Below are 11,113 nucleotides of genomic sequence, written 5' to 3'. Positions count from 1 at the left end.
CTGCGTTTGTGCTGGGGGAAGCCAGACCTTAAATCGTGGCCACCCACCAGCTCACGCGAGGCACTTCCTAAGTATAGACTTGTGTCCAGACCCCTTCCTCAGAAGCAGCTTCACACCTGCATTTAAGCTTTGGCCTAAATGGACCCTCCTCAAGCCTTCCTCATCCCAGCATCGGACCCACGGAGGCACCGAACCGCAGGCTCATTCTCCGCCACTCAGGCCTCTCCAAGGGAGATTTAAAAGTGTCCTACCGTCGCTCCCATTCACCTTCCCCCAACCAGCATCCCCATTTAGACAGGGAATTTTAGTGGTCTTCCGGAAGACAAAGAGCAAAAAGGTGAGGGACGCACGTAGGGAGGCCACACGACCTACTCCCGCTCCTCCGCACTCACCCACGCGTCTGCTCCCGGCTGCCCGTCCTCCTGCAGGGCACTGGCGGTCAGGTGAGGTTACCTGTGCGCTTCGAGAAGCCCCGAGGGGCGCTGCGATCCTTGCTCCCGAGGTCGCCCCACTCCCCGCCGGGCCCCCAGGACTCTTGCCCCCCTCTCCCCGCGCGCGCGTCCCCTGCCCCTCGGGCTCCAGCGCGCAGCGACAGCCGCACGCCGCGCTCGGCTCCCCTCCGCCGACCTGGCGTGACGCAGGCAGAGACTACTTAAGGGCGGATTAGAGGCGGCGGCCGCGGATTCCCGAGCCCGTCAGCCAGCTCCGCGCGCTACGCCCGGGCCACGCAGGCGGCAGTCCAGGGGCGCCCGGTGCCCGCTGAAGTGCCAGGTGCGGGGGCTGGTGCCCGGACCCTTCGCTGGCCCCCAACCCCGGGGGTGAGAGCTCTCTTGGGCGGGCGAGAGCTCGCGGACCTGCTCGCTGCCACCCCCGCCCCGCCCCTCTCCTGGGCATCCGCGGGCTCCGGACCTGATCCCGGGACGGCGCGGGAGGTTCGTGCCCGCTCTCGCGACCGCGCCAGCTGCCCCATCGGTCGGGGTGCGCTACGATTTCTTTTCTCATTTCCCTCTTTTAAGTGCAATAAAAGGGAGAGGGGATTCCTGGATTTTTTTTTTTTTTAATTTGTTTGCTTCTTTGATCCGGGGTCAAACGCTCCCAGTCGGGAGGTGCGGCCCAGGGAGGGGCCAGGAGCGGGAACGTGCCCGGTGCTGCCCAGTCTTTGTCTGCTGCCTCCGGATGCACAGCGATGGGGGAATGGACCATCTTGGAGAGGCTGCTGGAAGCCGCGGTGCAGCAGCACTCCACTATGATCGGGAGGTAAGGGCGCTGAGCCGGCCGTCAGCGGGCCCCGTCGGGCGACCCCCGGGAGTCCCTTCTCACGTCCCAACCGAGCCCCGACAGCCCCCAGCCCATCCACTGCCCTCTTCCCATCCTCTTCCGTCCGTGCGCCTGTGTCCCTGTTTAACTGAGCACCCCGTGTCCAGTGATGCTCCCCTCCCCCAGCTGCTCCTGATCAGCTCTCCATCCCTTCCCGCTGAAGCACCACCGGGGGGTTGACTCTTCTCCCCTTAGAAAAGGAGTTGTTGGCTCAGTCGTGGTACCCCCACTCTCCGGAGTCAGAGCCAATCTCCATCAGGTTCCCTAAATAGAATCTACAAGGAAGGCAGGGTTGTGTTTGGACAGAGAAGGGCAAATGGGGAGATGGATTTGCTCTTCGGAGCAGATGTATCTTTCCCCCAAAAACATTTATTAAACTAAACTGATTTGGTTGTTAAAACTTACAGTATCAGAATCCCCCACTCCCAGTTGATACTTTTGTGTCGTTATATATAAAGACACATATATTCATATGTATATACACTGTATATATATCTATGTATATATGTGGATAGATATCATAGCTATCCGTTTATATAAAGCCTTAAGTTCAATATTTACACTGAGGGTAAACTAAATATCCACTTGGGATAGTTATATGCACACTCTGTATATAACTTTGAAACACATACTCTCTGTTCAGATATTCCATGTGCATTTGCCATATCCAGAGTGAAGGTGGGTGTCTTTTGCCTCTGTACATTCCATGTATACAGGTGAAATCTATCTGTTGCAATACACCATGTCCAGTGTATGGAGGTATATACACTTGAGACCCTTGTAATATGAAGTGTTCTCAGTCTACCAGCAAAAAGATTTCCTAGATTTCCAGCTCAGTACCACACAGGGATGGACAGCTCCCCAGTCAAAGGACTGGCAAACATAAGGAGCAGGGAAAGGAGGAGCAGGGGTTTCCCAAGTCAGTGACTCAGCCCTTGAGACGGTTCTCCCTCCCTCTTTCCCTGCTCAGGATCCTGTTGACTGTGGTGGTGATCTTCCGGATCCTCATTGTGGCCATTGTGGGGGAGACGGTGTACGATGATGAGCAGACCATGTTTGTGTGCAACACCCTGCAGCCCGGCTGTAACCAGGCCTGCTATGACCGCGCCTTCCCTATCTCCCACATTCGTTACTGGGTCTTCCAGATCATAATGGTGTGTACCCCCAGTCTCTGCTTCATCACCTACTCTGTGCACCAGTCTGCTAAACAGCGAGAACGCCGCTACTCTACAGTCTTCCTAGCCCTGGACAGGGAACCCCCTGAGTCCATGGGGGGTCCTGGAGGAACTGGGAGTGGAGTCAGTGGTGGTGGCAAACGAGAAGATAAGAAGTTGCAAAATGCCATTGTCAATGGGGTGCTGCAGAACACAGAGAACACCAGCAAAGAGATGGAGCCCGATTGTTTAGAGGTTAAGGAGCTGACCCCACACCCATCAGGGCTGCGCACTGCAGCGCGATCCAAGCTCCGAAGGCAGGAAGGCATCTCCCGCTTCTATATTATCCAAGTGGTGTTCAGAAATGCCCTGGAGATTGGGTTTCTGGTGGGCCAATACTTTCTCTATGGCTTCAGTGTCCCAGGGTTGTATGAGTGTGACCGCTACCCCTGCATCAAGGAAGTAGAATGTTATGTGTCCCGGCCTACCGAGAAGACTGTCTTTCTAGTGTTCATGTTTGCTGTGAGTGGCATCTGTGTTGTGCTCAACCTGGCTGAACTCAACCACCTAGGATGGCGCAAGATCAAGCTGGCTGTGCGAGGGGCCCAGGCCAAGAGGAAGTCTGTCTATGAGATCCGCAACAAGGACCTGCCCCGAGTCAGTGTTCCCAATTTTGGCAGGACTCAGTCCAGTGACTCCGCCTATGTGTGAAGGGGCAGGTTTGGGGAAGGCCTGGGGAATGAAAAGGAGCCCCGAGGCAGATGACTGCTCGGAGAGTGACTGCATCTGCCCTCATTTACTATTGAGATGTAGGATAAGACTGGATAAGAGAGGACCTTGCATCAATGGGAGAGGAGAGAAAGTAGAACCATTACCACACGTCAGGTCACACCATTGGTTCCAACAGAAACCATCGGGTTAGAGTGAGGAGGATGAGTGGGGCTTCTTTGGGCCCTCTTCATTTATGGCCCAGTCTGATCCTAATAACAGTGTACTTGAACAGCTAACAAGTAGGACTTAGCTCTGCTGAGCTCTATATCCTGGTGAATGGCGTGAGACAAATACTTCATTGGTACAAAATTTGTGACCTATCTAAACACATCCCTTCATCCCAGGCTGCAGGACAAACATCCCTGAGGCATCTTCCATGTACCTACCCCATCAGCATGCACCTCTCCCTCAACCCAGGATAGCATGCCAGCTTTTTTTTCTGAATCTGGCCTTACAGTAGACCTAATATGGTTTATCTGCAAGCTAGAGGGAATTACAGGGGGGGTGATTTTGGAGAATGGCCATGGCAGAGGTTTGCATTAAAGCTCCATCTGACTAGCCCTTGGTCATTATGAAAACCTTCGGAATGTCTCAGTATTTCCAATTTTCTAACTCAAACTGCACTGGTGCTGTTTCTTAGGGGCAGGGGTTGGGTGGGAGGGAGGGGATTGCAATATGCAGCTATAACACTTCTGTGAAATGGTTGTTGCACTGTTAGGCATGTGGTTATGAGCTTTGGGATATTTCTGCCTTCCAGCTTGTGGACTTTGGCTAGCATTAAAAATATTTTGTCGCTGTTGTTAATATCAAGGGTGTCTACTTGAGCCACAGAATTTCTAACTGGTGTATTTCATTCATTTTCTTACGTAGTTTCATTGTGCAACACAGCTGCACTTCATTTTGCCATGGTTTGAATTTATCTGTGTGCTCACACCAGAGACCTTAATCAGCCCATGTGAATCCCAATTTATTATTTTATCAGTTATTTCTGCAACACACACACGAGCCCTAGCTTGAGAAACCTGCAATGAAACACTATTGGCTAACATGTGTTTACTGATGTTTATTTGAGACATATACCAAAGGTTCAAAAACCTATTTCTTCGGACTGTGAATATGTTTTGTTCTCTTTGCTCTTATTTATTTAAGTGCCATACACTACCTTTCACTTCCACTGTGTATTTAGTTCAAGCATTGGCCAAGAATAATATTTGGATAATTGCTTTTATGAAGCCCTCTATTTCCTTTGCATTATCATTTATGATTTTTGATTTAGGTATGGACATGATGTAACACACAACTGAGGATTTGTTTAAATAAAGTTCTTGCCTTTTTTTGTAACCTGGGAAGAGTCTGCATTTTTCTACTTTGATTGGGGTTTCTATTTATTTAAATACATGTTCACAAATGTTTTGTTGCATGTTCAAAAGAGCAGACATCGGGGGCAGGAAGTGAGGAATGGATGACCGATAAAGTCCAATCAGCCACTAACAGATGAGTAGAGGCTGGTACATTTTGGAATGCTTAGAAGAGTGTGATGAGACATTCAGATAGTAGTATTTACTAAGTCCATTCCATTGTAGCCCAAGATTTCTCTGCTTGTCTAGGGATATTTCTTGTAATAAAATGCCAATACTCTATCCTATTAGCTCATTCCAGGAGTAGAATATTTTTTTCCTTTCCATAGTTCTTTTCTGTCATGGATTGTCACATCTGGCAGGTATGCTGTGCTCCCCATCATCTCTTTAAGGTCTGATGTTTAAAATGATGCTAACATCATAGTCAAACAGAACGTTCCAGACCAGCACTGCCCAATATAAATTTGTGAAATGATGGAAATTTCTACTCTGTGTTGCTCAAATTGGGTACAACTAGCTACATGTGGCTATTGACTCTTAAAGTGTGGCTAGTACAACTGAACGACTGAATTTCTCACTTTATTTAATCTTAATTAATTTAAATAGCCATATATGGTTAGTTGTTACTGTCTTGTACAGCACCGTTTTAGACTTTCAGTCAATCATTTCTTGTTGGATTCTTTCAAAGGAAACTGATCCTCTGCTTATAGGTCATAAGATATTGCTTTTTAGTCACACATTTCACTATGATTTTTGGCATTTTCTCTCTACATGTAGTCGCATTAGCTCAGGAGGCTAATGTTCTTCCTCCAGTACTTTAGTGCTATTCACCTTATTCCAGTGAGCACTTGGTCTGAACATTGTGAAGCAACATAGAATTTCCTGGATTATTGTTTTTCAAATACAATTGTGGCACCCTTTAATGATAGCAGAACAGATGCCAATTTTAGAATGAAAATATGTTTATTTCAACCTATAGGTTTCCATCTGCAGTATAAATAGGCAGTTGAAAATGATTATCCTTGAGTAAAGAAACAGATCCTCCTCTGTTTTCTGTTTGGTGAGCTAAAAATGTTTTAAGACACCTCCCAGAGATGGAGGAAGAGTGTTGTTTGAGAGCTCTTAGCATATGCTTGGGTGTGAAAGAAGTAGGAATCTGTGTGGAAAACAAGGGCTGTTGTATTTATGCTGTGATATAAGATTAGAAGAACGATAGTGTATCAGTGGGGCTGATCTATTTCAGTTCTTTGATGTTTCCAAACACCCACAAATGGAAAGATTATTAATTCACTTGTCAGAAGTGGAGGGGGGGAATACACCTTCCTCTGGGCATATAGAGTCATCCCTCAGAATGACTGATGTATGTCAGTTTGATTCTGTTGCTTTCTACTTAATGAAGAAAATATACCGATGATTTGATGGTTCACATAGCTGTGTGATGGATGTGACCTTAATCTAGATGTACTTTGTGAGAGGACAGCACCAATATATTCTCTTAGATTTAAGAGCCTTTTGGTGAACTGCAGGCCCTTTTGGCCTGCATATGAGCGTGTGTATGTGTGTGTGTGTGTTTGTGTGTGCGTGCGCACATTGGTAGGGATAATAGGTGCCAATCTATGAACTGGATTTAAAAATTTGGAGAATACCCTGGACAGACTGAAGTTACTTAGTCTGGGAAAAGAAAAGCTGAAAAATACAGAATTTATAATTTTTAAATCTCAGATATTTAAAGGATTAAAAAAGGGGGGGATAACAGCTGTGCTCTCTAGCCTCTGAGGACAGAGACAAAGGACTGTATTTAAAAATTGAGGGTGCAGGAAGTTAGGAAAGGACCAGAAAGAACATGGTTTCTCCTTTACCTCTCCTTTTTTTTAGAGAGAAAGAGTGCACACGGGGGAGGGGGGTTGAGGAGGCGGGTTGGGGCAAAGGGAGAGAGAGAGAGAGAGAGAGAGAGAGAGAGAGAGAGAACCCCAAGCAGGCTCCATGCCCAGAGAGGAGCCCCGACCGGGGCTTGATGCTGGGTTTAATCTCATGACCCCAAGATCATGACCTGAGCTGCAATCAAGAGTCAGACACTTCACTGACTGAACCCAGGAGACCCTGCTTTTTTTTTTTTTTAAGACTGTTTTTCTGCAGGGAATACTTGTCCCACCACCTACTTTCACTGAATTTTCCTGTTCACCCATTAAAAACCAGCTTGAGTGTCCACTTACACAGGAACCCATACTAAATTCTTCTCCAGGCTGACTTAGTGACCTTGCACTGAGCCTTCATAAAATTCAGTGTTAAGAGCTGCATGGAGATGAGACAATTCTCAAGCATTATGTGGCTCCTTGATGGTAGGAACTAGGCCTTACACACGGCAGCCATATGTGACATTTATTGTCAGTCTTCCATCTGGGAACAGTCTTATAGACTCAGAGTGTATGAAAACTAAAAACATCCTGTGAAGACATGAAGTCAAGTCCTTTATGATATGGTTGAAGAACCCCAACAATCTAAAATCAAGACAGTGGGTTTCTTGGAAAATGGTATGATCATTCATCTTGGAGGATTGGAATATTTAAGAAATGATATTTAGATTGGTTTTACTTTCTTTATATTTTGCCAAGTGTGTTTTTTGTTGTTGTTGTTTTGGTGGTTTTTTTGTTTATTTACTGCTGCTGCTACCGTAAGAAAATATTATAGACTCGATGGCTCAGATAACAAAAATGTATTTTCTCACAGTTCTAGGAGTCTAGATGTCCAAGATCAAGGTGTCAACAGGTTTGACTTTTTCCAAAGGCCTTTGTCCTTGGTTTGCAGGTGGCCCCCTTGTTGTGTATTTTTGCATCACATGGTCTTTCCTCAACACACATGGGTGAATCCCTGATGTCTCTCTGTGGGTCTAAATTTTCTCGTCTTGTGAGGACACTAGTCAGATTAGATGAGAGCCCACCCCAATGGTCTCATTTTAACTTAATCACCTCTTGAAAGGTCCTGTCTCAAAATACAGTCACATTCTGACCTGGGGGAACACAATTCAGCCTATAATACTAAGTGTTTTCAAACTTTTAGGTACCCTTATGGTTAGAGGGGCTGTATAATTTATTGCACAAAACGGGATACTTTAGAGAAGGAAAAGGGGCAGGATAGCTGATTGAATGGCAAGCCAGAACAATGGATGTAAACTGGATCTGTCCTGAGCAAACCAAGACATGTAGATACATCATTTAAGACAATAAATGGCCACTGAGCTCCTGTTCCAGGGCCTGGAAGCCTGGAGATAATAATAACCTGCCTCGGCTCTTGAGAAGGGCTGTTGAAGCTACATCCCCAACAAAAAGATGAAAATTTATGTCAATAATAATGGGAAACTAGTATTAAAAAAAAAAAAAAAACAATGCCTTTCATCCATTCCTGACCACCTGGATTAGAATCTCCAATGCAGGAGCCTAGCCATCAGGATTTTTTTATTTTCCATACCCAGGGGATTCTAATGCATGGTCAGGGCTGAAAACAACTGAGTCAGAGACGTGAGCATAAAATGATGAGAATCAGATATTTGGAGGGGAAATTAGGAAGGGAGGAAAAGGGCAGTATGAGGTTCTCCCAACAGAGCCGCCCTTGTTTATGTTGTATGTGAAGTTAGTGATGAAAAGTTATAGATGGAAGACTAACAACAATTCTCAAGTCTTCTGGAGTGGAAGCAGTGGCCATGGTCATGAGAGGGCCTGGGACTGAGGGTAAATCCTGGAGTCGACAGAAGAGAAGGAGCCAGGATGAAGGTCGGAATAGAGCTGGCTAGCAGAAGATAGTTGCAAAGTGGTATCATAAAGTTAAGGGGGGCAGAATCTCCCGGAAGAAGATCTGCTATTCCTTCAATTCAATTTAAAAAATAGCTAAATAAAAGCTAGATAAAAGCCTCGAAAAACTCCATTAGATTTGGTGAGTGAGTGGGCTGTGAGAAAGTAGAAACAGTGAGCACAGACTATCCTTTGCCTGAGCTACTTCCAGATCTCCCACAGCTTCGATGGAAGCAATTAAAATTCGAGCGGACAAAGGGTAAATCATCAGTCCTGTCTCAGCTAGGGCTCTGATATTCAGGCAGGCATGGCTAGCTAGCTCTGTCACCACTCAAAGGCTATGCTCATTTAGAAGATTATTGCACACCAGCTAGATCGACCTGGTGGAACCAAGCCCAAATGAGTAGTTGTGGCTAAAATGTACTCAGCTTTGAGCCTTGAGGGCTGTAGGCAAGGTCAGTGCATAAATCTGGAGATCTCTGAGGAACACAGATGCCAAGTATCAGTGCATTACTGCTGTGAATGAAATCCATTATTCACCCAAGACGGAGTTCTAAGTCTCTGACAACGGTGGCAAATGGAGTCGTGTAGAATGGACCAGTTCTCTCTGGCTCCAAAGACCACAGATGCTCTCTCAAACAGATAAATAAAGGATCTATCATCTATAATTACACTCCAAATCCGAAGTTCCCAAACCCCTTCCATGAAAGTCCCAATCTTCAAAACCAACAAGGAACAGAAAGTCATTCAATCCAATTCAGTGCTTTCTTGAACTTCAAGAGTGTGCAAGGGCCTGGACCAGATGTTAAAGGACGTATAGACAGATGTGATGCACTTCCTACACCCACAGGGCCTGCAGCCTACCTGAGCAAAATGAGACAACTTCATAAGACAGAGTTTGAACTGCGCCTTACTCAAGGCTCAAAGTATTCTGAGATCCAAGGAGGGAGACATCACATCCAATGTGTGTGTGTGTGTGTGTGTGTGTGTGTGTGTGTGTGTGTGTGTTTGGGTAGAGGGTGTGGAGCAGAAAAACTTCACCAAGATGGCACTGTAATGGGTCTCCTGGAAGAAGAGAGAAGTAGGTAGGGACCAATATAAATGTTCTCCTCTGGCAGAGAAGCCTAAGGATACATGAGGGATTTTGTTTTTGCCTGGATTTCACAGAGAAGTAGTGGGAGGTGGGTTTGGGAAATGAGCAAACTGTATTATACACCAAGCAAAGAAAGCCACAGTGAATCAGGTAGACAATGTGAAGGCCCCCACTTCAACAAAACTCCTTAATGTCACCATTTTGAGCACTTCCAGGTCCCCAGGCATCAGCCACACTGTTCCTGCCTGACGATGCAGAGATCCCATTTCAGGATCAGCTTTGATTTGGAAAACACATTTCAATTTCAAACAGTAAGGGATTGGAGCAAATATTGAGGGTGATGGTTGGGGATTTGGCAGCATGGCCCCATTAACATTAGTGGGGGTTAGTCTGCTAAATCCCAGACACAGAACAGAATCCTTATGTTTATTCACCAACAGTGACCTTTCTGCTGTAAATTGATACAATATTTCAGAATCACTTAGAACCAGTTAAGCTTTGTAGCATCTCCCTGTCCTAAAAGGGAAATCTTTCTGAAAATTGCTGCTGCGTGCACTGAAATGTCTGTATTTTTGAGCAACTCTGGCCAGTAGGAACATATAGGCACCTAAATATAGATTTGGTGAATGTTGATACCTCTGAGACATTTGATCTAGGGAACTTTATCTGTTATACCTGTCTCCAGGTAGCTGACACGTTTTTTGCAAATAATTTTTTTAAAAGTTCTCCATTTTTTCATAATTTTCTTCTTTCTTCCCTTCATATTTTTATTTTCCAATGACAATAACAGAAAAAATCACTGAAGGCTTTTCATGTGAAATCTGAATGGTCTAAAGATTTCTATTCATGATCTTAATAATAGCAAATATGTGTTAATTAATCCCTTCTTACTCCTTACAACAGCCCTGGAAGGAGAATGCTAAGTATGATCACACCCATTTTTCAGTTAAGGGAACCAAATGTAGGTGTTAAATCAACTTGCCTAGGTTATACAGCCTGTCCATGGTGTGCCTAGATTCCAGCCCAGGCAGTGTGATGTTGAAGTCACGTTTTAATAGTTTATGACGCTACATCCAAGAAAGCTCTGCTAGATGAGGTCTCAGGAAACCTGACTCATTGGTCTGATGGTTTTAATTTTTTATTTAAATTCAATTTAGTTAACATGTAGTGTATTATTAATTTGCGGGTAGAATTTAGTGATTCATCAGTTGCATATCACACCCAGTACTCATTACATCACGTGCCCTCCTTAATGCCCATCACCCAGTTACCCCCATCTCCCCCACCTCCCCTACAGCAACCTTCAGTTTGTTTCCTAGAGTTAAGAGTCCCTTGTGGCAAACCCATGGTTAGTTTTAACACAGATGGGACAGAACCCAATTCTCTGACTTGAAGTCTGGTGCACTTTCCAGCTTACATGGCTTCTTGACTCATCCAGTGTTAAGCCGTAGATTGTCAGGAAAGAAATCTAGAAATATTAGAGAAATGACAGTACTCTCAAAAAGTGGTTTCTAATACTTCTAAAGAGGTTGCAAGGAAATGTGGCAGGCCAATCTTTAGGGGAGGATATTGGTCTCAATCTCTTGGGAACTGAGATTTCTTCAGTGCCATTAGAACAGAGTTCTCTCACTCGGA

At 45.5% G+C, this 11,113-nt stretch overlaps 1 protein-coding gene across 1 annotated transcript; it reads left to right on the top strand.

Annotated features, from left to right (window-relative positions):
* The first annotated feature begins 698 nt into the window (after window positions 1-698).
* Window positions 699-4,541, top strand: GJD2 (gap junction protein delta 2). Its single transcript, XM_025883546.2, has 2 exons — window positions 699-1,257; window positions 2,288-4,541. Exons 1-2 carry the CDS (start codon window positions 1,187-1,189, stop codon window positions 3,180-3,182), a joined length of 966 nt encoding a protein of 321 aa, XP_025739331.1. The 5' UTR covers window positions 699-1,186; the 3' UTR covers window positions 3,183-4,541.
* Window positions 4,542-11,113: the final 6,572 nt, after the last annotated feature.

Source organism: Callorhinus ursinus, unplaced genomic scaffold, assembly GCF_003265705.2.
Source record: "Callorhinus ursinus isolate GAN/ISIS: 27379988/994484 unplaced genomic scaffold, GSC_fseal_2.0 scaffold25, whole genome shotgun sequence".
Lineage (NCBI taxonomy): Eukaryota > Metazoa > Chordata > Mammalia > Carnivora > Otariidae > Callorhinus > Callorhinus ursinus.
The sequence above is the reverse complement of the archived record's forward strand: the minus strand, read 5'-3'. Positions and strand labels throughout refer to the sequence as shown.